The sequence below is a fragment of the Dermacentor albipictus genome, chromosome 10 (assembly GCF_038994185.2).
Source record: "Dermacentor albipictus isolate Rhodes 1998 colony chromosome 10, USDA_Dalb.pri_finalv2, whole genome shotgun sequence".
Classification (NCBI taxonomy): domain Eukaryota; kingdom Metazoa; phylum Arthropoda; class Arachnida; order Ixodida; family Ixodidae; genus Dermacentor; species Dermacentor albipictus.
The window spans coordinates 35,758,583-35,785,455 of NC_091830.1; the positions used below are offsets into that span (position 1 = coordinate 35,758,583).

Genomic DNA, 26,873 nt, shown 5'->3' on the forward strand with positions numbered 1-26,873 from the left:
ACTAAATTGAGTGCGGAATTATTCATTCTTATTTTTTTCTTTCAGCCAGTTACAAGCCACTAATTGCAATCAAACAATCGCGACGTTTCCCTGCAAGGAACACTTTTATCTCGTCGCCGTCAACACAGCGCATGACCCACGCAGCGTCACACACTAGCACCTTCTAACGATGTTGCAAAGGGCAGCAAATTTTATCGAGGCACCCACGCAAACAAGCTTAACCTTTTCCCGCGTGGTTATTGGGAAAGAACACGCTCGCAGAATGACATTAGCTTTAGTAAATATCAGATAAAAAAAAAGCGGCCAAAGGAGGTTGCTCCGCGTTGTCCAATGTCTACCGTAGTTCTACGGAACTAAACATGTCCCTAATGACAATCTAATCGCATTGCGTGATGCGTAAGCTTTGCGTAGTATGCCTGCTTGGGGTTCCTCTGGTGTTTGAATACTTTCTTCGTGTGACCTTCTTCGCCGCCGCCTTTTCATTTATCGGCGTGCTTAATACAAGCATGTCGCCGTACAGAGAGTAAACATTGCTTGCGAGCTTGATCTCATTTATTATTGAAGGCCGATTTTCGCGTTCCCAGGATCGATATTCCGTACCTTTAACGGAACTGTAACTCAGTTTATCTGTTTGCCGGCAATCTTTGTAGAGGTTTGGCCTGTCACTGCACTTAACGCTGTTTACACAATACCGGAAATCCGAAGACATTAATGGCAGAACCTGGACTAATGGCGACGCCTCGTGGTGGTTAGTGCAACTGCAAAGGGTCAGAAGTAGTTTTCGTGTTTGGCGTTGTTCTCCTCTTAAGAAAACGAAAAGGCCGCAATGAATTGGTAATAATGCTACTGCCGATGCCTCTACGCCAGTAGCCAAGTTCCAGACGGCTTGTCATTGCAGCAGTTGCTTTACGCACTGTGACTGAACTTAGTGCTGCAAGGTGGCGCCACAGGCGCTGATGGTGACGCCTACACCTCCGTTATTCCGGAATAATAACATGCATACGAACGAGCTGACATTCTAAAATATGTAACCGCCAGTGATGCAAGGGCGAGAACGAGTGCGCACCACAACACGGCAGCATGAACTTTGCAGGGAACATTAAGCCTGGAAACGCGAGAATAAAGGGAAATTATAACATGCAGAAGGCAAGATTCAAATAGCCCGAGCCAGTCATCAACATATCTCCAAGCAAAATAAGTGTCACATTGATATTGTGTTAATAGATTGCTCTAGCGCGCATACCTCAATTATATTGATTGGATTGCTAGATACGTAGTATTGATTGAATTCCGTTCACCTTAGCCGCCTTGCAGACACATGCCACATTTCCAGGGCAGATATTTAACATGAAGCTAGCACTTGTGCTCTTGTCCTAGTTTTTGTTTCCAACCCAAGCAATTGCGCTTCTAAAAAGTAGATGGGCTCATATTTGTTTTTTTAATTATATCCGTGCCTTACCTGCAATAAAATTTACAATGTCTAAGTACGGTTGCAACCATTGTTAGTGATACATTAAAAAAATTGTAGTGCTTGTGCTGTTTTTCTTGGCTTTGTCCTCTCTCCCGTGCGGTCAATTAGTTGAAAAAAAGCCTAACTAAAGAACAGAATGCCCCTAGCTTTTTTGTTTATCGGCATGTGCCGCGCTTTATTTGCTGCAGTGCAGCGCCACTACTGAGCCCACTGGTGTCGAGCTAAATGCATCCAGACGATGCATATGCAGAACAATTGGGTCACTGCGATAAGCTGTTTCATTTTGAACCCAATTATGGTAAATGATCGTCTGCACGTTAAGGCCTTACAGGCCATGCCATGTAGGAATGGTTCACTTTACGTTCACCCTCCGCCCATTGATTTGCCACTTGTTTCTGACTGTACACGTTTCTATCACTGAAACGTTTGTGGCGCTAACTACCTCCCAAACGACCCCACAAATTGGTTCACTGTGTCCTAACTACAGCAACGCTTTTGTTACTCTACACGCCATTAACCCCTGACCCAATGGACCTTGCCTCTGAAAACGGCAACACCGGAATGTTCTCAGTGCCAACCCAGGAAGCAGCCACCAAAAAGCGCACCCCTTGCGCAGTTTACTCAGAATCGCTTCATATTTTTGCGGCGTAGATCGGGCGAAAAAATTTAACGAAGTACGAAGAGAGAGAGAGAAAACAAGGACAGGAAAGGCAGGGAGGTCAACCAGAAGAGCATCCGGTTTGCTACCCTACACTGGAGTTGGGGGAGAGGGGAATAGAAAGAGGAAAAGGGAGAGAGTGAGCACTGAGTGCGTGTGGGCGGGATGTGAAGTACGGATTCCACCAGCCTCGTATACCCCCCACGAACGTTTCCCCAACTATTACACCCGCAGCGAAACTTGCTGCGTCATGATTTTCAAACCAGAATCTTGCCACATAAGCCTTCGATGAGTCTGGGTCTCGAAGAGGCTTGGAGATGCTTGCGTAGTTGCTGCGTTGCTGCCATTCTCCATGACGAGAGAGAAATATTTATTGTGACGTGAACATTCGACGCACCAGTACTAGTTCTCAGCGAACGCGTTTCGAATGTGTTCAGTGAGCACCGGCAAGCGAACTGCGATTCACATGGAGAGGTGGAAAATGTCCGGCATTCTTTCGCTCATCCGTGTCAAAAATTGGTTATTTATTCTTGTTCCACATAAGCTCCCCTATGTAGGCGAAATATTTTTGCCAATATGTTCCCCTAAGTTGAACCTATCAGGAATGAGATTAAGATGTTCTATTTATTAAGTGGATGCTTATGTGGAACGAGATTAAAGAGTGATGTACAGTAGCAGTGGCAAGATGATCGACCGAAGGAAAAGCCGACGTCAGAGGGCATCAGTTCTGCATAGTTCCCGCTTAGTAGTTGGTACATATTGCGAAAATGTTCCACTTACTCAGAAGAACCTTGTTAAAACGAGATTTCGAGCGTGGTATTATTGTTCATGCGGGGCCTTAAACTGATACTGCCAGCCTCTGCAGGGGGTGCTTATTTCGGTTAAATCTGCGAAACAAAATGACGACTTTTTTTTCTTCGCAACAATAGGAAAATGTCTGCCGTTTATAAATATTTCGCTCATTGACTTTATTTGTCAATTTGCAGGGGATGACCTGGACGACTACAACGACAACCTGGCCCGTCTCTTATTCTTCACACGAAAGTGAGTTTTCCTTGGCCTTGTGACGTACTTTCCCGACAGTATTGCTAAATTTTCGTTGGCACAAGGTCGCCAAGTAACGGCACAAAGCACTCCATATTTAGCCAAAGTCCCTAATTATGATGACGATCACTTTCTCGGTATTTTGTCTTTCTTTATGTTTTAATTGTTCCTAGTTGTCTTCTTTCTGATGTTTTAAGTATAGCTTTAATTTTTTCCCTACTGCAGTCAGTATAAGAAAAGTCAAAAGAAGCATTCATTTTCTAAAACAACTTCAGGATCCATGATTTTGCTTCGTCTAGGAAAACAACATCGTTGTATCCAGATGATTCACTGATTATCTATTCGATTTGCCTTGAAATGTAGCGACAAATACGAGCGCATACTTCCGTTGGGATAAAATGGTATGGAGGCAAGAAATATAGCCAAAGTCCCTTGAGAAATTTTAGCAAGATAAGTTGCTGCTTATTATCATCCTCATTAGCAGCAGATGCAGCAGTGCTGTCCTGCGCTGGCTGATTACAACTTGCCCCTGCAAGTTGTAGTCAGCGCCCCACCCAATTTTCAGCTAAGCTACTGTCTGTGTTGATCACTAAAACATCCACTAAAGAGGTTCATTAGCCCAGAAAGCAGTTCGAATGCTTTTTCACTACCTGAAGGCAACAGACTTGAGTGCCCGACTATAGACATCCTACAACTAAGTCCTCTCTCTCTTTCACTCCCCATTACCCTCCCCACGTGTAGGATAGCAAACTGGACTCCATCTCGTTAACCTCCCTGCCTTTCCTTCCTTTCTCTCTCTCTCTGTCTCTCTCTCTCTAAAAAGGCAGTTTCGCCGTTAAAGTTTGTTAAATCTCTGTAGATGGAGCTACTAGCCCTCTCACTATGGTAGCGAGACTGTTTCCCACGCTTCGCCAGGGCGAAAAGCTGTGATCCCGTAGGTGTTAATGGTAATGTGCAGAGGCAAGCTCACGAGTATCAGGCGCGAACCGAAGTGCTGTTGTAACGTGTTCCATTGTTTGGAACAATAGCCGTAATCTCGAACTAAGGTCGCTTCGCTTAACTCCAATCCTGCTGGAGCGGCTCAGTGGCTATGGCGTTCAGCTGCTGAACACGAGGTTGTGGGTTCAAATCCGGGTCCCTGACATCGTACGTTGACGTGAACGGAATGCAAAAACACTCGGGTGCCGGGCTTTCTTCGGTGAACTTCACGAAGCGCCGAGTGGTCGAAATTGAACAGCAGCCCCTGATCTGGTGAAACACAAATCAAGGCAGGCGAATTCGACAATACGTTGGGCCAATATTGGACAGAGAGTCCAAAATCCCAGGCTGATTGAAATGTTACCGCGGCTTCTTTTTTCTTCTGCCTAAAAAAGATCAAGGTTTAGTTCAAGTTTTATTGATCTATTTTGTGTACATTACAAGAAGGAGGAGGAATAAACTTTATTAGTTGAAATGAGCCGACGGTAAAATCGTCCGAGGTGGGCGGCGTCCCTAGTCCAGGATGCCGTGGGCCTGAGCTGACAGCTTGGCCCTGCTCACCAGGCGATGCTGGTCTTCAGGGGTCGAGCTTGTCAGCTGTGCCTCCCACTACTCGACGGTTGGTCCGGCGATGGGCGGTGTCGATGGGTTTTTTTGACATTCCCATACCATGTGGTAGAGGGTATTGGGCGTGGAGCAGAAGGCGCATTTGTGAGTATAGCTCGTGGGATACATGGCGTGTAGCAAGGTGCCGTGCGGGAATGTGCCGGTCTGTAGTCTTCGGTAGATCACCGCCTCTTCTCTTGTCAGCTGGGGATGCGGGGGTGGATAGATCCGTCTACCCAGTCTGTAGTGGCTCAGGATATCGGCGTATCTTTTCGGGACGCTATCTTGTTGGTCTACCGGTGCTCGTGAACCTGGTGGGATAGCCCGGAGAATGTGATCTCGGGCAGGGGCATTAGCCGCTACATTACCCGCCAGGGACTCGTGTCCCGGGGCCCAAACAATGTGCACTTCTGATAAATTGTCTCGTTTTTCGAGGATGCTGAGGGCTTGTTTGGAAATGCGGCCCTTTTGATAATTTCTACATGCTGCTTGTGAGTCGGTGATAATTGTGATTAGATCTTCCTCTCGCTGTCCCGTAGTGGCCGCCAGGGCTATCGCCGTTTCTTCCGCGCAGTCGATGTCTGGAGTGCTTACCGAGGCCGCTGCTACCTCTTGTCCTTGGCCGTTGATCACGCTGATAGCGTGGGCCGCTCTGTTCTTGTACTTTGCCGCGTCGGTGTATCGGACTTCTCCTTGTTTTGGTCCTTCGTAGGCCTTACGTAGAGCTTTCACTCTCGCTCGCCTCCTTTCTCTGTTGTGTTCAGGGTGCATGTTTCTCGGGATGTTGGCCACCGCGATCTTCTCCCTCAGGGGTAGAGGAACCCGCTGTTTTGTGGATTCATATTCAACTGGGTAGCCCAGTCTTATTAACGTGTCCCTACCCGTGCTGGTGAGCTTGAGTCGCTCTATCTGGCTCGTCTTGTGGGCCTCTACTAGTTCCTCCCAAGTACTGTGGATGCCCAGGCTGAGTAGCTTCTCCGTCGACGTCGTCGGTGGAAGCCCCAGTGCCAGCTTGTAGGTCTTTCGTATCAGGGTGTTCAATTTGTCTCTCTCGCTGTTCTTGAGACCCAGGTACGGGGTGCCGTAAGTGACTCTACTGATTATCAGGCCTTGTATTAACCTGATTGTGTCCTCTTCTTTCAGGCCGTGCTTTTTGTTTGTCACTCTTCGCACTAAGAGCGCAACTTGGGTAACTGTCGCTTGCAGTTTTTTAATGGCGGCGAGACCGGCACCATCCTTCTGGAGAGTAAGGCCCAGAATACGGAGTGTGTCCACCTTGGGTATCTTGACTCCATTTAGTGTCAACGTTGGGTCAGGTGTCTGAAGATTAAAGAGTTTACATCCGCAGTTTTCTGAGTCATGAGACTGTCAGGGGGACCTCCTAAAACGAAACATATGTATATATGTGCACATACAGCAGGGTAGTACATGGTTGTTGCAGCTGAGACGCCACCTGTAAGAGACGTCACAGAAACTGCTGATGAGTCTTCAAGAGATATTGCTGTAAAAAAGGTTAAGAGAAAAAAGCGCAGAAGCCATTGAAGATGATTATCAATGTAGGCGTATAGCCGAACGCTTCTCGAAAGCCATTCACTTTATTAAAGGAATTAATTACGCACATCAAGGTGCACTATGCTCACGCGAGGATATCTTTTGAAGCATTTTCTTGCGTGGTTTTTTCTTGCATGGTTAGTGGTTTTCTTGCGTAATATTGTAGAAAAGCGGCACCGTTAAGCAGCACGTCTAAACCGGTAGCATAGAAATAGCTTTTCAGCGTAGCATCGATAGGATGCCGCTATAGCTCTCGAGCGAGAGCACGAGTCTTAAATAGATGTAACAGCTGGGGTTCGGTAACGAATGCGGCCCTCGATTCGCTCGCGTAAGAGCACGCAACCGTTTTGCGTCGGGACGTTTGTATCGGAGTTGGAGCTCTGACCACCGACCAGCTCAAAAAACAGACGAAAGAGCCGAAGAAAGCCATTCGCCTCAAAACCAACCGTGTACCGCCTTTATTGCATTCGGCATTACGAGGAGCGAAGTGCGTGGCTTTGTTTGCTTCTCCGCAGACCCTGCGGCTATGTGTCTCAACCAAACAAGAAAATAACGTCGTAGAACTTCGAAGGCTTTGTGGTCAGGTACCACAAGCTACATACACAAGCCGTCGCCAGCAAACGGCAACTACCACTCTTTTGTTTATTTTTTATTTATATCCATAAAAGAAAACAAGAAAAAATGGGACACGGGGACCAAGAAGCAGCGCCCCTCCGTGTATATGTAGCAGCGAATTCTCAGCCTCTTCTCTTTTTTTTTATCCGTAGTAGATACGGCTGCCATCATTCTTCCGGCCCGTGAACTCAGTTCGCGCGACAGTTACCGCCTGTCCAAGCAAAAACTCAAAGTTCTTTTACGCTTACGCGTCTGCATTTCTGCTTTGAGGGTATCGTACCGACGTTCCATACATATTTGATCACCTCGGAACAAGTTGTTGTGAGGCGGACCATTCATCTCTCTTTCTGGAGAGTCAGGCGGGAATGTACACGCGTACGGAAAACAAAGCATTACAGTTATGAATTCTGAATGCGCCCCGCAGGAATATTACTATATGCAGTCCGATTCGCTTAAAGTTTTCAAAATCCTTTTCATGAATTAGTCAGAGCTATAGATACCCACGTGACTGCAGAGACATCCAGTAGTAATGCTGGTGCTCGTACTGTCCACTTCTTCCCTCGTGCGCGCCTCTGCTTCGCCGTATTTTTCAGTTCATTTACGAGCGTCATGGCGGCCGGAAAATACACTTGGCGTTCACGGATTGCTCGCTCGTAGACGACTGGTGCGTGTCTGAATCCTGATAGCCTGGTGCCAGCAATTGGGGAAAACCAGAGGATTGTGATTGTGAGGGAAATTGTCCCTATTTTATGTTCACTGCGCAACGAAGGCCTCTCCCATCGATATCCAATTACCCATGTCTTCTGCAAGATCATCTCATCTTATGGCTTTCTTTTTTCTCCATGCCACCTAGTTATCTGCCGTTGTCGACTGCACTTCCCTTCTCTTGGCAGCCTTTCTGTAAATCTAATAGACCACTGGTTATCTTCCCTAGGCAGAGGTTAACGACCAATCCCGAATTCACGTTATTTCACCACGTTATTGAGCACTACCTCTGCCTGCTAGTTTTGCCCTCCGGGTTTTGATATCGGCTGTAGACGTATGGATTATTTATATATTCATGGTTACGAAAACTCAGCGCACGGACATGCGATAAAGAAGTAAATGCACTGCACGAGCGCTGTCTCACAGCTCAATTTCTCTTAGGATCTACCCTGAATATATACGCATATAAAAGGAAATAAAGAAAAGAGAGCAAAGACCGTATACTTATTTATATATATAAATTAGGGCAGGGCCCATATCAGGATGACTGTCGACGGCAATGCGATTAGCATTCGACCAATGTAGTTACACGCCGTATTGCTGAAGTCACGTTTATTTATTACCTGTTATAGCCATCCCGAGGCTATCTCTTTCTGTCTGCTTTGCTTCGGCTATGAGCAAAACCAGGACAAGGTGAAAGCAGGAGCCAGCGTTTAGACAAGTGGACTTGTCTTGGCTATGTACGATATGCTGTGTCTCTGGTGTCAGTCGACATTGCCGCGACACTCGCTTCCCAAAGTAGGCACTCAACATGAAGCAGTGATGACGACTCTGCGATGGCTTATGGCGATAAATCTATTCGTGTTGTGTTTAGAAAGAGTATTAGCTCTTTGGTGGCCTTCTGTTGTGCGCGCTGAAGGTCTTCGGCCAAGGTCCAAGGAAGCGCTAGCTCCGGAACTCCTAACACATCGTACAGGAGAACTCGTATTTATAGGCAACGACTGCACCGAATTTGGTGAAGCTTGTTGCATTTGATAGAAGTTAAAGTGACGTGACAACAGAAAATATATTTCTGAGTGAGGCCGTCAATGTTCCTGCAAAATTTGCTGAAAATTGCGAAGTTGCAAAAAAAAATACAGGTGTAGGGTTTACAACTCTCTAAGTGAGCAATATATAGCAATATCACAAATTTGCGAGCCCACCACAGAAAACATCTAGAGAGGAGAAAAAACACCCGTAAAACTACGTAATAATTTCACGCGGGTGGTAAATTCAGGTATCAGATTTGTGCGCTTCAGATGCGCTAACAGATGCAATTTACGAAACCGCGATATGCTTTTTGGTACATAGTTACGGATTTGTAAAGTTCGTGCTTCCGTCTTCTTGAAGCCTAACTAGTTTTCAGGAACCTCGCAAAAACTTCTAGCGTCCTAAATAGGAGTTCTACTGTCATGGGTTAGTAGAATTCAAGTTCCTCAACAGGCACCACTCAATTTGGCCCAGTGGTCGTCTCGTAAAAGCATTTCTGCGTTTTGCCCTTATTCGAATAAGAAAAGCCGGGTTGTCCACCAGCTACACAGCGTGCATTTCAGAAACCCGTATAGACGGTGGCGCCACATTTCCTCCTGGGCAGTATTGCCAGAAGCAATACTGCCTGTCCCGGAGACGACCCAGGACTTACTGTCCTGGAGACGACCCAGGACTGACTGTCCTGGAGACCACCCTGGCACCCACGAAATCATCGAACGACCGCGAATCCTCATCGCGTGCTTACTAGCCCAGCCCAGAAGAGGAGAAGCATTCCCTCCTGGACAGTATTGCCAGAAGCAATACTGCCTGTCCTGGAGACGACCCAGGACTTACTGTCCTGGAAACGACCCAGGACTGATGGTCCTGGAGACGACCCTGGCACCCACGAAATCATCGAACGACCGCGAATCCACATCGCTTGCTTACTAGCCCACCCCAGAAGTAGAGAGGCATTTTCTCCTGGGCAGTATTGCCAGAAGCAATACTGCCTGTCCTGGAGACGACCCAGGACTGACTGTCCTGGAGACGACCCTGGCACCCACGAAATCATCGAACGACCGCGAATCCTCATCGCGTGCTCACAAGCACAGCCCAGAAGAGGCGAAGCTCTGTCGCTGCAAAGAGAAAGGACGCGAACGCGTGTGCACCACTGGTGGAAAAACAAAAACACGTTTGTTATTGACGAAACGCCCAGGCAAAAAAAGAAAGAAATAAAATGGATTGCCGACGCACGCGCATGAATAATGAAAGTGTTTTATGCATTTCGATCGGAAGCTGCTCGTCGCCGCGAACCGAATTTACTCGCCTCGAGCGTCCACATCGCGTTGACTTCGATCGGTTTTCCTGGGGCGACAAACGAACCCATGGCGTGAGCAGACATTGCTATCGCCGTCGTGGAGGCAGCATATAGGTGTCCTTCTCGGAACCGAACACAATTCAGATATATATAATCGCTCCTTCATGTCGTTGGTTATCATAACTGACTGTCATATCAGTAATGTGAAAAAGAGAACTTCTTTTCCTTCAGTGACGCTTTCCTTGCCTTGCTGTGGAAGCACCGAGCTAAGTGTATTGCTGCCACCGTACAATCCTACGTCACTCAGCGTACAGTCACAGTTTGTGCTAGCAGCTAGCGCAGTTCATTAGCGTGTGGGGGCAGCAGCAGCGGATCTGGTACGCCAGAAACGAACCGTCCGGGATGACTAAATTCCTTCGTTGTAAAGGCGAATTTACTGTATTGGGCATGGCTATCAAGGTGTTCAAAAACATACAATACCTACAAAACAAAAGGCGTGCAGCTGGGACAAAGCCACTATTTCGTTATAAAGGTTATTTTGTTGCAGACGCGTTCGCTGTAGAGGCGATTGAATGAATCGAACTGGGTGCCTCCGCTGCCAGCCCCATGAAGCTCCTTGCATGTCGCGGGAACAGAGAATATATTTTTATCCTTTTCTGCCATGCTTAGCGTCTACTTTATTGCGAGTGATAACGCTCGGAAGCGTCCCAGAAGAGTGTCGAAGACGTATCCAAACGAGACGCCATAGAGTCGCCAGTCTCAATGACAGTGCAAAGCCATTCAAAGCACAAACGAAAATTACTGCCTAGAACGAGCAGTTTTATTTCCAAGAAAAAAATATATAGATGTAGGGGCTTGAATCATAGGGCACACGAAACGAAACATTTTTCTGAGTCCCGGCCAGGGTCCGGCGTTCATCAAGGAATGTCTGGGTGTGCTTCGCTAGCGAGGAAGTTCAATTCCGCGTTCCAGACATGTGCCGATCTCTTCCTATCTCTTAATGTTACGCCTAACATCTTTCCATCGCTCCTTGCGTGCTCCTTTACTTGTTCTCGAGCTTCTTTGTGTTAGCCTCCAGGTTCCTGCCCCACATGATAGAACCGGTGGAATGCAACGACTGTACATTTTTCATTGCAACGACAGTGGTAAGCTCCCAGTAAGAATTTGGTAATGCCTGCCGTTGTATTATTTAGGCGTAATTATTGTTTTCTGAATGAACATTGCTTCCTTAATGGGCACGTGAAATTCTGCGATTGAAACACAGGCCTTGAAGTGCTTACTAATGAAATGCTTATTTATTAAGCCGAATTACTGTCTGAATGAACTTTGAGGTTTGTGCTGCAAGCTGGTCCGTCTAATTCATTAGTCCATAAGGTGCACGCGTAGCCAGTGGCAAATTGTGCCACTGGCAGTTTCTTATCTGTTCGTAACATTTCGTAATGTGATCGGTGAAGCCCCCGCACGTCGAACTTGCACAAACACGATAAACCTGCCAGTATTGTCCACACTACTGCTCTGTTTAAACATGTGCTCCTGAGCCACTATTGGTGCTCCTGCTGGCGATTTTTTTCCTGCGTCAGCGCCTTACGTCATACGTCACCGTCTTACGTCATACGTCACATTTTCGTATTGCGACGTCATATTGGAGTAAGGCCAAGAAGAGACAGAAGAAGCCTTAGTGCCTCACTAGTACACTTAGGCCAAAATTGCACCAAGCCGTTCTTAAGTGAGAGCCTGGCCAGCTACTGTCATCCTTGAACCATTCGATCATTTTTGGCCATGCGTGTACACTTGCTACTTCCGTCGATTTTCGGCCGCCGACGTCTACACGAGCCTCTTCTGTCATTATGCTGTATACCGCCATTATTTTGCACGTGCATCCTTTTCATATTCTCACGTGCGAAATCCTCCCCCTTTCCTTTTCACTGAATCGATACACATAATTGCATTGATTGAAATGCAGCCGATGCTTTTAAAATAGCGAGTTCTGGAACAGGATTTTCGACATCTCCATATATTAACTAAAATAGAGGCAGAAGTTTTCAGGCGTGTAAACTTATACACCGAGAAACTTATTCGCAAATAAGTTGTTTAAAAGACGTGACAAACGCATTATAACCGTCTTGCTCTTTTTCTGTATAAACATTGCGTCCCTTTTTGAACACGGTGAGTCAATCCCGCTATGTAGACAACGCAGCCATGAACTTGCGAACCAAATTTTATTGACTTTCAAGATAGGGGGAGCCTGTAATCTTGCAGAAAAGGTCTCTCTCTCTCTCTCTCTCTCTCTCTCTCTTGCGTCTTTTGAAACACCCCCCTCCCCGCTTTGATGCCCCACTTATGACGTCATAAGCTGACGCGACTGCCGATAGATACCAGTTATTGGGCAATTGTTCATGATCATAAATTACCGCGCGAGAGTCTTTTGTTGGGTTAGTTAGGGTAAGCAGTGTTGTGGTCCTATTTAAGAAACTGTTATACCGCCGCAGGGATGTTACGACTAAGTGCTGTAATTGCGTATGTCATTAGAAGGAAGTATCCTCTCGACCATGCTAACTGAAAGTTGTCGAAATTCAGCCGATCTCTTGAAATACAGTTCCTTGAATATGACACCTTTGAGATACGCTGGTGCATTGCTGAGAAATTCGACAAATGGCCGAAAAGGAAATGTCCCGGATGCCCAGAAATGATTGCTCTTCAGCGTATTTGTCAGATGCCAACCTTGAAGGGTTACCATAAAAAAATTATGGGGTTTTACGTGCCAAAACCACTTTCTGATTATGAGGCACGCCATAGTGGAGGACTCCGGAAATTTCGACCACCTGTGGTCCTTTACCGTGCACCTAAATCTAAGTACACGGGCGTTTTCACATTTCGCCCCCATCGAAATGCGGCCGACATGACCGGGATTCGATCCCGCGACCTCGTGCTCAGCAGCCCAACACCATAGCCACTGAGCAACCACGTTGGGTGAGGGGGACCATGAGCGCACCGCTGAAAGAAAACACTGTCTTCAGAAGGCTTGTCGAAAGTCCTCAGGGAAATGCTCCTCAAATAAAATAAAGTCCGCTTTCATTATGACCTTTTCAAATATTTGAGCGGGAATATATTCATTGAATGGTGTTACACTCACTCCGCTGTGTTCTCAGTTTTGAAAAAAAAAGGAAGGTGCTGCTGAAAAATCCTGTTATTCTTTTGTTTTCTCCCAAATCAACCATAAGTTAGCAAATGAAGCGCGGCGCAAACAGTGTCGGAAGTGCTGGCAAGCGGAAAACTCGCGTTCCCGTATGTCGCCCACTGTCGACGATCAATACACGGACATCGTCCTTCCGAAACAGGTCACGCCTGAGCGTCCCGGAGGCACAAGCAAGTCAATATCTTCCTGGGAAAAAAAATCGCGTGGTGGGGTACAACACACACCACTCGTACACTTCTGGGAAAAGAGATGTGCCACCCATAGACAACAGGCACCTCCACTTATCTGTCTTTTCTCTCTCTCTCTCTCTCTCTCTCTCTCTCTCTCTCTCTCTATCTTTCCCTCTAACAGGAAGCAATAACCTTCCTTTTTTTATATCCCTAGCGCTCCATCGTCCCATGCCTCTACACACTGCACCACAGCGTCAAAAAATAAACAACACGAGTGGTCACGGTTGGAGCGTCGGTTTCCATAAATAGAACGAACTGTCCTCCCTACTTTGTGGTCAAGCGCCGGTCATCCATTCTCCCTTCTCTGCCGAAACCACGCGATTCGCGGGGAAAGCAATGCCCGTTTGAACTTCCTCGTCGTCGCTCAAATAAACAAACGACCGAAGAGCACGAAGTTCCCCACGGCCCCGTCGCGTTCGGTGGAAAAGCCCGCATGCCGACGACATCGATGCGGCGTCTGAAATGCCACCCCGTTCGCTTCTTCTATGGCCGTCGAAAACGTTCGATGCCTCGTCGTTCACGAGGCTTCTGTTTGGGACAGGGCCTATGAACAGAATGGGGAGCCTCACTCTTGTCTCATGTCGGTCGATTCTTATTGCGCCCACGTTTGACTTTCCGGTGCGGTTGACTTTCCTCCGTGTGCATGTTGGACGGACGCTTCGGAGAGTTTGATGTTGGGCCTGAGGAAAGGTCATCGCCATAGAGCTTTCAGCGAAACACGCCAGAAAGAACGTTGATGCTGCCATCGTTCAACTACAATAAAAGGTTGAATAGTGCAATATCGATTTGTGTAATCTTACTTCCTGCGCCGTTATTTGTTACGCTTTACATTTCTACGTTTCTAAGCAATTGTTACATTCCAAGCGCCGCCGACCAATAAGTCTTCGGGCATATACGTCATCACTCTGAATTGTTCCAATTATACCGCAATCTTTTTTTTTTCATTGAACAATCTTCAAAGCCTCAAAGCCATTTGAAGCCATAAGGACAAAGCTTAACGAAGTACATGTATTAGCCACTATTTCAATGCAAGCTAGGCCGCCATACTTGCAGCTCCTGTAGACACTAGTGCCACGGTTTCATTTACTAATTTTATTGGTACGGCAATCACACCAACGCTGCGGGTGAATTTCTGCTGTCGCCGTGATGTCCTGTGTTAGCTCCCGCATCCAGGAGAGTGCCTAACTATAATTGCCTAAAAATGCAGAAAGTCGGTGCGTAATAAATAGCACCACACGGATGTCTGAAACCACAAGCACAGAGATCAAACAAATCTATTTTCTACCCATCGATACCATAGTAACTTGAACAATCGGTATACATCGGAGTTTCCTCCGGCAATTACTGCTTAGTAAACTGTATGGTTCCCTAGAAAGCGGGTCCTAACTGTGTTAGTGATACATCGGTTTTTCTTTACGAGGCTGAGCTGAAGTTTCTATCACGCCTACCCTGATAAAACCTTGTACTCCATGTTTCCTTGCACGCATGCGCGGTGTTTTGGAGGGCAATATATGTAGATTGCTTTCATCCTCATTAAACAGTTGAAGTAGCGCCCGTGGTGTTGTCGTCTTTCTTGTGTGTGTTGTTTTTTGGCGCAAAATCTTTTCAGTATGCAAGATCACCAACTAGCCCAGCAGTTAACCCTTCTAAAGTATAATGTATGGTTCTCGTTACTGAGGGCTGTTTTAGACAGCACGGCATCACGTCGCAAGCTGCGATAGCGACGTGTACTGCAGTGGTCGTGGGTGTTTCGATCGTGAGCGCCTCATACTAGCAGGAGCATCTCCGGGGAGAAAAAGAGCCGGGCGCAGGTTGTTGAGGCGCCTATTGAACGACGCCATTAAGGAACATTGAACAAAATGCAAATAACTGTGTCAGATAAGAAACAAACAAACGCCATTCCCCCTTCAACGGCTGTACTTCCATAGTTGCCGTGGACCCGTGGTCGAAGCCCCATAGCGTGGGAGGCAACCGGAGAGCAAATTCCATTTGCTCGCCTCCGAACAGTGCAGGGCCACTTCGACGACCGACACGTATTTCGTCGCTCCGGGACGCTTGTCCGATGTTCCCAATAAGGTGTCGGCAACTCAGTTGTTCAAAGACGTGCACTGTTCTTGTCTTTCCGCTCTGCGCCTGCATGTCCCTAGACGCGCAGAATGCGAAGAATTTATATTGCTTTATCGGCAAACACGTCCGAAAGGACGGGGCGGGGTCCCCGGAGCACACGCGCAAGTGTTAACGACGGTGGCGGTCGTTCAACCATCCGCAGCCTCCATCCTCGTGGCGTGTATGGAAAACGAGCAAAGCATGCTTGCTGAACGCTTTCTTGTGTTAGTTTTCTCATCTTTGGTGATTCAATTACAAAACTCAACGGAACGCGGTGCCCTCTTCCTCCTGCTCTCAGAGTTCCCTTTGTTTACCTGCATTAGTCTTCGTGGCGTGTATTTTCCTTCTGACGTGGGCGAACATAACTTCTCGAAGCGAAGTGGTTGGACTTCACTGGTCCCCATCCCTTGCGTTGAACCGTTTGTTGATAAATGACCACTTTGCTTGTTGTACAAGATGAGATAGATAGATAGATAGATAGATAGATAGATAGATAGATAGATATATAGATAGATAGATAGATAGATAGATAGATAGATAGATAGATAGATAGATTGATTGATTGATTGATTGATTGATTGATTGATTGATTGATTGATTGATTGATTGATTGATTGATTGATTGATTGATTGATAGATAGATAGATAGATAGATAGATAGATAGATAGATAGATAGATAGATAGATAGATAGATAGATAGATAGATAGATAGATAGATAGATAGATAGATAGATAGATAGATAGTCTATGTAGGTTTTAAGTAAAGCGAAAGACCAGGCTTTTTTTCTTTGTCAAGGAAAGAAAGGTACCCCTTAGAGGCAGCGGAGCTAATCTCCTGACGAGTTTTACGCTAACAAAAATCTGAAGCTGTGTCCTTCAAGATGACATGAAGAAACTTGATAAACCTTCTAGCATGTGGTCACACGCGGACTTGTTCGCTTCCTTCTGCTGTCTGCTGCTGATTGCGCGGCTGTCCAAAAGTATACTTTTTTCTATCTAAGGCCTACTTAAGCCTATTTTTTCAATATGTTTCCAGCACGGACAATTCCTGCACCTGAGTTTGGTCCCCAACTCTGGCCAGTTTTTCTTCATCAGCACATAAATTAATTGACTTCATTCGTCAAGGTGCAACAAAAAAGTCACTTCTTTATGCAATACGCGTTTCTCATTCAAGATTTCGCAGTAATACCTTTCAAAAGCGAATTCGCATATCTCTTAATCTACTCTACTGTTCTTTTTTTACTTTACCTTATGTCTATCTTTATTATTTATACACCTCCTTTTACTCCTTTGAAGATGCCAACGACAGACGGGACAAAATTTTCCAGTGGATGCAAACCAAGCGTCCAAACAATTTGCCAATACGGCAATAACTCACGGCGACATCTGGAAAATGTCGTCAAATTCCCTGTGCCGAACGCTTAGAGCCTCAAAGCATTCACGGCATGCGGTGCATGCGCCACTACAGATAGCACGGTGCCACTGCGATAATTGGATGGGACGTGCATCGATAAGCAACTGAAGTTGTCTCCTTTTTTTCCCCGTGAACGATACAATAGGTTTCAATCAACGCACCGTATTGTACAACGCTTTCGATGCCGAATACCTTGTTGTTCAGCGACATTGTTGCGTCCTCGCAACGCAGAAAAGTGCATTGCTAAGCGGAAAGCACCCGGCGACTGCAGTTTAAAAGGCAGCCTTCTACGCGCACTACGCTATCACGCTGAGCCCCACGCGGCATTTCGAAAGCGTCGCAATATTTCGACATCGGAAATGAAATGCTTTCCCGCTTCTTTTTTTCCTTTCGTTTGCGCCGCATAAATGCCTTTTGACGCTTTGGTAAAGGAAATTTCATAACCACCATATGTGATTGCGATGCAAGGCTTTGGCGTAAAATGCAAGACGATTCAAGAGGTCACTCCACCAAGAAACAAGCGCAAAAGATGCCAAATGAAAAGACGCTGCCGCCTAAGCGGCTTACGGTGTACGAGAAACGCATTCGTGCGACAGCCATGCTGGCTACCTATAGAACACGTTATTTATGAGCAATTTGAGAGCGCGAGAGATCAAGTATTTTTAATTTACAGTGAAGCTTTTGGGGAGTAAAAAAATTACCGACGATTACGTTACTTCCTAATGCGAAATTTGAGCGCAGCAAATAAGCTGTTTCACCTTTTCGATAGATTGAGGCAAAGAAATCGAGCAACACATGTATGCGCTATCACAGAATTTTTTTTTATTTTTCACGCGTATTCCATTAACAAAGACTCCACTAACAGTTCTTGACAGTCATGAAGGAAGCTTTGTGGTCGGAGAAATAGACTGATATATGTTCGACTTGGTACACCAATGCTTGATTCTCAAAGACGAGATCTATACAAGTGCCTCGCGAGGTTGTCACAGCCGTGGGACGCGTTACGAGCGAGAGGAACGGGATGTTCTCCCGCATAAGTGTTAGGAAATTGCTGTTTGTCTTTATGTCAACATTAAAGTCCCCCACTACTAACATCGGTGTGGATCGATGGACGGTTAATGCGAGTTGCAGGAAGTGCACGACGTCTTTCGTGAGTGCGGTAGGGGCGAAGTAGGCAGCTACTACCAGCAAGCCGTTGGGCAACTTTGCGGCGCACAGTTCGCCAACTTCAAAGTTCGAGCCGGCGCTTTGACAACCGGAGACTCGCAGGAAGGGGTGGGAGGGGGGCGGCGTGTACACCCAGCGGCAAACGATGGGGGCAGAAGCGCGTGCAGCAAGCGGGCAACACGATAAAGGGAGGAGGGAAGAGATAGCAGCGACTGACTGATGCCGCTGACGCCGATAGTGAGTCAACCCCAGCTGCGGAGTTGGTTTCAGGGACAACGCCGCCGATGCCGACACAAACAATATGATACCCTCGCTTCCGCAGCGCTAAGAACCAGGGGGGGGGGGGGGACCCTTTCCTCCTCTTTCTGCATGGCGGCGACGGTGTTCTATGCAGTCACGTTATCTTGACTCTCTAGCGGCGTCAGCGGCATCCAGCGGTATCAGTCGGTCGCTGCTAGCGCTGGGGGGATGAAAGGGGGGCGGAGCTGGTTACGAGGCCGACGACAACGCCGACGCGAAACCCAGGAACGGACGCCAAAGAGCTGCGCTCTAAAACATCGACCACCTCTTTCACGACAGGGTTCAGGCGTAACGAGGTTCTATTTGCTTCGCAGTGTCCTTTTTTTTCTTCCGGATAAAGGCTTGGAAAGGTGATGTGCATGGGGGAGTGGGGACGCTTGGATAGGTATCTGGGTCTCGTCTCTTGTTTCAGATCGTGCCAGCCTCGTATGTCTATGCCTCGTTGCCTTTCGCGCATCTTTTTACCTATAGGGAAGTAAGAAAGCTTCAGCAAAGCGAAGACACACACCTTTTTTTTTTTCTCTCTCGACTGGCGCGTCAATGACATGACACGTATGGAATGAAACCGCAGTGCGAATGGAACTAATAACAGGACCAAGTTTCTTTATTTCCTTGCATCCATCTATCTATCTATCTATATATTTATCTATCTATCATTTTACTTATATATTTTTTTCTTTCTGCTTGAGCTTAATTGTTTCAGTTTATCTATCTATATCTGTCCTTCTGTTGTAATTTAATTATATCCTAGCTTCTTTCTTCTTCCTTTCTTCTTCTGCTTCTTTCTTACGAATGGATGAGATGGAAGCACTGGAAGCTACCAGTGGTGCGCAGTTTGTTTCGACAAGCCGCAAAGATGGGTGAATGCGAGACACGAATGTTCTCAGTGAGATGCAGTTCAATACGTTCAGACGCAAGCCACCGTTTCAATGTGCTGACAGCTTTGGAACGAGACCTTTAATATAAGTCAAGCATGAGTGCACCACACGGAGGTACCTGGATTGTGCACTGGACGTGAACTTTATTCACCGTCGACTGCCACGCGGCGGAAAAGAAATAAATCTGACAGGCAGCATTTTCGCAGTCAGGCATCTCTCGCCCCTCCATATCCGTTTCGGTCCACTTCTTTTATTCTTTGAGTCGTTGTCAGGAGAGTCGCTTGTCCGAATCCCGTAAACGGCGACAGAACGGGAGGCATGTCAGTCCAATACAGACAGTCTATGCAACGAGAGGATGCCTGACGCTTTTTTATCATATCATCTATTTTTATATATTTTTATACTTTAGCGCGATGTACTGATATTGCACTTTCAAAGCAGTACTGCAATACAGCACAGGTATTGTCATCTCATATTGCACGTCCCCTGTCGAACATTCCGCATCCTCTGCACAAATCTACTGCACAACGTTCTCATCCTTTTTTTATAAACTTACTTTACCATTAAATGTGCTTGAACTTTTCATCAGTTACAAAGTTCTCCAGCAATTATTTATTTAATGCATGGTGCAAAATGCATTTCACGCTGTTGTTTTGTTCGTGAGAGCTGTTTGCTCTTAGCAAGTACCCTTCGCTAATACCCTTCGCTAATAATATTTCACATGTTTACCGGTTGTGAGAAAGGTATTTTGTGTGCATTTTAAAAATTGATGGTGTTATGGTCTGCCATAATTGAGTGGGGGAGGTTTTGAAGGCCCTCTGTTTGTCCCTCATCTCCAGGTGCTTGTCGTCACCCTTATGTTCCGCGGCCCAACCAAGAGAACGCTATGGACGAGAACGACGTTTCCTTGACGTGGTTGTAAAGTGCGCGATGTTCGGTGCACTCTTGAAGTGTAATGATATCTGTCGCAACGGCGAGCTATCTTCATTAACGATGTTTGCACTGCAGCTCTTGCGGTACGCAGAAGCCGAGCTCCCTTTGATGTACAGGGTGTCCCACGTAATTTCATACAAACATTAGATATGTGCGGCTGCCACGCAGCTGGGCAGAACCAAGGTAATGCTGTTGGCCGTCGCTTGTAGATACTGAAATTATTTTGTGCATTACACCTGCTTACATAGTGTAATAATGTTATAAACAGGGATGAGGAGCCTCAGAAAGGCTGGCCAATCTTCCGATAGGAGGACCGGTCTTTGTCAAAGGCGGCCTCGTCATCTTCGGCATGTTAGTTTTAAAGGGTTAGTAGAGCGACCTCCCAGGCGGTTGTTGTCGGTAGCCGCTGGTTGTAAAGGGAGAGACATCAAAGAGAATGAGCGCTGTTGCCTGACGTCTGTAAGCGCCATGAAAGAATTAAAGTCATTCCTTCAACTGATGTATTTCTGGGTCTTTTTTGTTACTCGCGCACTGACCGCCTGAACGGCTCTTCTAAACCCATAAAAACATGCCGCCAACGACACCCCTGAATGCTGCCTAACCTCTCGCTTCCCCAACACCCTCCCATGCCCTTCTTTTTTCTTTTCTTGTAGTTTCTTTCTCTCTTAGTGCCTCTTTTTCCTTTTTTCCTGTTCTTTCTTTTCTCCACCACCTTTGCACTCTCCCGCTCTTGTTCCCTCGTCTTAGGAACCACGCTTACGGACGTCAGGCAACAGCGCTCATTGTCTTTGAAGTCTCTCCCTTTACAACCAGCCGCCACCGATAACAACCGCCTGGGAGGTCGCTCTACTAAGCCTTTAAAACTAACATGCCGAAGATGACGAGGCCGCCTTTGACGAAGACAGGTCCTCCTACCGGAAGATTGGCCAGCCTTCCTGAGGCCCCTTATCCCTGTTTATGACCTTCATAGCACAGTGCGCAATTTGTGAGCCCCTTGATTTTGGACTTACTTGCATAATTATTCTTAATTAATTCATCAACTCCTCGAACATTGCAATTAGGTGAAAAGTGTCGATGATAAAATTGTTGAGCAAGATGAAAAAGTCCCGATACGGCTCTCTGTTGCGCAATACGGGCTACGTGAAAGTGCTTTTTGCGAGCGTGGACGAAGCACGCAAATGCACGCAAAGTGCCTCGGGCGGCGATCTTATGCCCCGCTATCACCACGTACTTACCGCTGCATATGTGTTGCTTCCCTACTCGGTTTTCCACAGAATCAGCCAAGAAACAGGAAACCCAACTTAAATATCGCTCAAAATGAATTCTTCTGGGACAATTTCTGTGTGTCCTGCCCTTCATGTGTCTCTTTTTGCGGCCAACAATAATGGTTGCCTTAATATCGTCACTGCAAACAATATGTCATCCTTCCCCTAATAAACCAAACTCATTTCTATGTCTCTTTCTGCCGCTTATTTTCATGAGAATAGATTGCTTTGGTTGTTTCACCCGCTGTTGTACTCGAACAAGCATGCTCATCTTCTAGCGCACACCAACTCTTTGCGAGGGATTACCTGTCGCGCGAGAGCTTTGTGGCATACTAATAACGATTCTTGAATTTTCACGTGCCCAAACCAGGTTCTCATTAGGAGGCACACCGTAGTGCGGGACGCCGGGTTTATTACGACCACCTCGGCTTCTTTCATGTGCACCTAAGCCTAAGCACCTGAACGTTCTTGCACTTCGTTGCCATGTAAATGTGGCTGCCTGGTTTGGGAACGAGCCCGCGACCTCTAGACAAGGAGCGTGGCGCCATTGCCAGTTGGGTATACCGTGGGTGCTTGTGGCGTCCGAAGGTTTAGATGCTGGGAGATGGCGATGGTGCTGTGCCGAGTTTCTCCACTTGTAAATATATTCTTGCATTCTGGTTCGGGCTCTCCAAATGTAATCTCCTTCCGCGCGTAATACATGTTTCGATGCCATATACGTGCGAGCCTATTTATAGCTACTTTCGTTGTTCCTGCGGCACTCATTGGCCGCAGCTTCTGTGGTCACCAAGTGTTGGTTCAGAAGTGAAGTGAAGACTCAAAATATTTCCTGACGCTCTTGCCGCTTACTTTCTGCAGGAGGAGCTGCATTCGTCGTGGGGGCAGTTGCGACCACCGCCCGAACGATTGCTGCTACAACTCATCGTGCCGATGCAACCTGTGGGGCACCAATTGCCGGTGCCAGAGGATGGGCCTGTTCCAGAAGTGGGGCAAGAAATGAGGCGCCCCCTAGGGGGCACCGGTGACAGCCTGCGACCACCGTATAGAGGACGGCGGACGGTTTTCGGACGTGTGAAAGAGAAAAGATGAACAAGGCAGAAGGAAGAAGGAAAAAAGAAAAAGAAAAACACAGCCACCGCGTCTCTGTCTCTGTGGTACATGGTAGTTCCTCAGCCGTAGTTGTTTCGTATCGTTCTTATTCTTTACTACGCGACTAGAAGCAAGCCCCTAGTGTTCCTAGACATAGAGGGCGCCACGGGCTTCGTAAGATACGCGTCGTTCGCTGGCGTTGAGTGGCTTCGATGTTTGTCAACGCCAGGCGGATAGCTGAGGTAAACGGGTTTGGTTCTGTCATCGACTATCCAGTATCTTTGTTCAACGCGTGCAGTTTTTCGACGCGCGCAATTTTTCGAATCCATCTGACGTTCGAGCTTTTTGCAGTTCCTGTCCGTCAAGTAGGAAAAGAGCTAGCTACTCCCCGACGTGTCAAAATGACGTTTGTATTACTGTCTATATGCTTATTCTGGCTCCCCCATTCGCGAGAGCTTGGGAAGATACTATGTAGTGAAAGGCTGTAGGGGCCCGCGAGGGTTTGCTTCGTCAATTTCTGAGCCATTGAACAACAAGCGAATTTGTGCAATCGAGGTGTATCGTAGAAAGCTCATGTGTCAAGGAAATTTTCGGCGCCATGTGACCTAAACAATTAAGGTGCCCGAACTCGCAAGTTCTAGTTTGACACACGAATGCATTTAACGTTTTACGCGTGATTACGTGTAGTTATGGCTGTGCTGTGTGTGCCAGTGTTGTATTTCCCAATGTCTGTCGCTGCACGAAGGTTTGAGGATGTGTAGTGCACATCCTAAGCTTCCCAATGGCATCTAGATGTTATAACTAGCCACGTTTCTTGCCTTTGCTCTTTGAGGAGAGCTACAGCGTACGAGTGTAGCAGCTGGATTTGCAAGCAGCAACTCGTTCATGCTGACTTTGTGTGATCCCTGTGCGTTCAACGTAATTTCAAAATGCTGAAAGCCAAGCTTAGCAACTTCTCGCCGTGCCTGAGCAGCCCGTTTCGATAGTTCGATGACTGTGTATTCACCGTAACGGAGGCTGCTAAATTGTGCTGAACCGGTATTTTCAGGCTTACCGTGCCCTCAAACATAATTTGCCATCTATCGTGCGTGCACTTTCCTTAACACTTCGCACTCGCTACTTTCCCTTCGAGACCGCTATGCCGTGCTGTACATGCATGCCGTTGGTGGCTTGAAGTACCAGCCGCACAGCGTTAAAGAACCGAACGGTGCGCAAGATAGATGGCAATAACTGTCGGGGACAACTTGAGCCACAAAAACTTGCCATCTAAATTGCATTCTGGGGCTCTACATGCCAAAACTACCATTTGGTTACAAGGCACGCCGTAGTGAGGGACGCCCAATTAATTTGGCCACCTGGGGTTCTTTAACTTGCATCCAATACATGGTACAAGCTTCCCTACTGTTCTTAGAGTGTAGTCGTATTGGAATCCGCTTACAATATGAACGGACTTTACAAAGGAACGTTCAATCCGCATTGAAAGTAGGTTGTCTATTAAAAAGGAGGGTGGGAGAGGTCATCAGCATCGCTTGTACCACGACGTTATGATGCCACAACCTAGTCATGATTGAAAGCCGCTGATTGTGAAAAGTATCCTTCCCCACATTGTGTAGACGGCGGAGCACTGGAACAATATTCGAGGGCAAGAGCTAGGCCTAACAGCACCATCGGTTTGTCACAAAGTGTCCGAGCTACTTCCGAAAAAAAAACACTTGACGGTCCCTTTGACCTAGATGTCCTGCTGGTGTTATCATAGCGAATAGATATGAAACAAATCTCATAACACGCAAGAAACTAGTGCGTTCCTAACTTAATCACCAGAAAGCAGAAACATGCATAACGCAGGCTCAAGGTTATGAACCTCGCTTCTTTGTGCCTGCGGTCCTCAGAAACGTCAATTACGTAAGCTACTACCTATACTAAACTCATTAGCTCCGAAGGTCACCGGCGGCTCACCAAAACATCGAGGTAAATGAATTAGGCCCAAACATTCCGAAACGGTGGGAGCCAATGATTAAATCCGGAGGGCACATGGCAGAGCACGAGTGCTGCAACACATATACGGACGTCACTTCGATTGAAGCAAGCTGACTTCAAGCAGGCCACGCTAGCTTGGTCAAATCAAGCCAGCTGCGCATACTGTGTTATCGCAAGCCAGAGAAACAAAAAAAAAGTGTTTTCATTCCACGCCGCAAAAAAAAGAAAAAGTTGATGTGTTGTTATGAATGTACATATTTGTAAGAAAGTCTCCAATTCTTCGTATGTAAATTGCATTTGCGATCACTGTTTGCCTTGTGTGTGTACGTAAAGTAGGTATGCTAGTTGGTGATTTTTCTTCATTAGCACCACCTTTTTATTTCCTTCGGTTCATTTATTCCGCCACCCTTCCGTATAGCGTAGGTCTGCCTCGTTAACTAATTATGTAGAGGTCCAGCCAACTGTTTCTTTATTGAAGGCTGCGATGCTTCGGGCCAATGAGCTCGTCCATCGGAGGCCCTTTGCTTTTTTTTTTCAGACATAACAGACAATAGAAAACGTTGCTGTAAGATTTCTTTTTTCTATTTTCCCATACACTTTGTCGGTGTAGCCAATCTGTTTGAGTGAATCGAACTCCTGACTCCCAGTTGATTTTGTAAGCAGCGTGTGTAAAACGAGGAAAATTGTCATCCACCGCCTTCTGATTGCATGTTTGGAAGGACAGGCTGGCTTTCAAGACGAGAATTTGTTCAGGACTTCAATGCCTGTGCGGCTACGTAACACCGCCTCGCCGAGAAGGCAAGGCTATCGTGAGGCTGTGTGGCTTTTTGTATTCATTGTTGTGAGCTGTGACGTCGACTCGCTGAGATGCAGTCGATTGTGTGTTGTTTCTTGCATGCTAATTTGTTTGAAAAAAAAAAACCGAAATGTTTGTCAATATCGTTTGTAATGTGGAAGTAAACTCCGAAGAACAACAAAAAGAAACATCCAGAAAAAAAATGCTTCGAGGTTGTTGGTGTCTTCAGCAAATGGCATCTATAGAGCATCTATAACTGAAAACACGTTGTCCTCGATGTGAGTCTGTATTCTTTATCCCACAGGTCACTAAGTGTTGGGAACTGCAAATCGAACTCAAAGTTTTCTGTTTTGCTTATCGTTATGCATTGTAGATAATTGTAATAAAACATTCTTCGTGTCTGCAAGCATAGACGTGAAACAGAATGTTCAAGGTGCACGCCGAGCGAGCGCCTATGGCCTTCAGGTGAAGTCCACCCTCTGCCTCCTGTCTCCTGGTTACACCACTGGCGACATAACAACGAGGTTCTGACGGCGACGGTCAGTCGGTGTCTGTCAGCTAAGCGGTATTCACATAGGCCAGCCTTCGACGCGTAGGGGAGCATGACGTCGTGAGCCGTCACGCTGGTTCCTGGTGCTCCACTTTTCACACGGACTGTGTGGCATGGAGGACTGAAATAAACTAGCAAGGAGCATTGCGTCAACGCAGCCAGTCTTCGCCAGTTAACTAGCCGCGAAGCCATTCCTTTCGCTTTTTTTTCCCTCGTGGTGCTGGCCCGACACGTGACCATTGAGACTCAGCGTATTGGACGAGAATGTTCGGTTTCTGGTATTTTTAAAACAATGCACATGTGTTAGGCCAGCTTAACGCAGCCCTGGCTTCAGAGCGGGAGCGCTAGAACGATCACGTCTTGGGCCGACTCCTTTGTCCGGCTTCAATGATCATATTGCGCGATGATCCCTCCTTGTTCTTTCGTCCCTCTATATTGTGTGGGGTGTGGTGACTGAGGGTTGGCAATGGTGGCAGACGGTCATAGCAGCCAATATTAACGACAGCGAGTGTAACCACCAGGGTACGTGTGTATGGTGTGCTGCAGTGAGCTAGTGAACACTGCTTTAGTTCAGTGTAGCTGTGCTCGAGATCGCCGAGCACCCAACAAGAAGTCGGTGATTTTAATGTCATCCCTATACTGCGGCTGCGCGCGGTGTAGTAGGCTCTCGCTAAGATCCCTGCTGTCGCCCTCACCAAGAGGGAATGTTTTCTACCGGCGCAGCTACACGTCCCCCATCATCCGGCGATGTCTACGTCAGTCCACTTGAGCCCGAAAAGACGTGACGAAAAGGCAGGCACATGATCAGCACTCCCCACTGCGAAGTGAGCGATCGTCCACCGTGTGGATATCGCTTTAGTATCACGTCTTGAAGTCACTTTCTCGAGGATTTGCCACCAAAGGGCGAAGTGGCCTTCGCAGCGCTCTTTGCATGTACGAAAAGAAGCAACAAAGAAAAAAAAGGGAAAGTGTCACTCGTTATGCTACGCCGAAGTGCTTCTTGCAGATTACAGTTAT

The 26,873-nt window shown here is 46.9% G+C and overlaps 1 protein-coding gene across 27 annotated transcripts in view; it reads left to right on the forward strand.

Annotated features, from left to right (window-relative positions):
* LOC139050998 (uncharacterized) overlaps positions 1-25,717 on the forward strand; it is a 458,593-nt gene extending 432,876 nt beyond the window's left edge. For all 27 annotated transcript variants that reach the window (XM_070527963.1, XM_070527975.1, XM_070527974.1 and 24 more), the window contains 2 exons: positions 3,116-3,173; positions 22,303-25,717. In XM_070527963.1, the coding sequence (XP_070384064.1) occupies positions 3,116-3,173; positions 22,303-22,444 (200 nt within the window). In that variant the 3' untranslated portion in view covers positions 22,445-25,717. The remainder of the gene's footprint in view (positions 1-3,115; positions 3,174-22,302) is intronic.
* Positions 25,718-26,873: the final 1,156 nt, after the last annotated feature.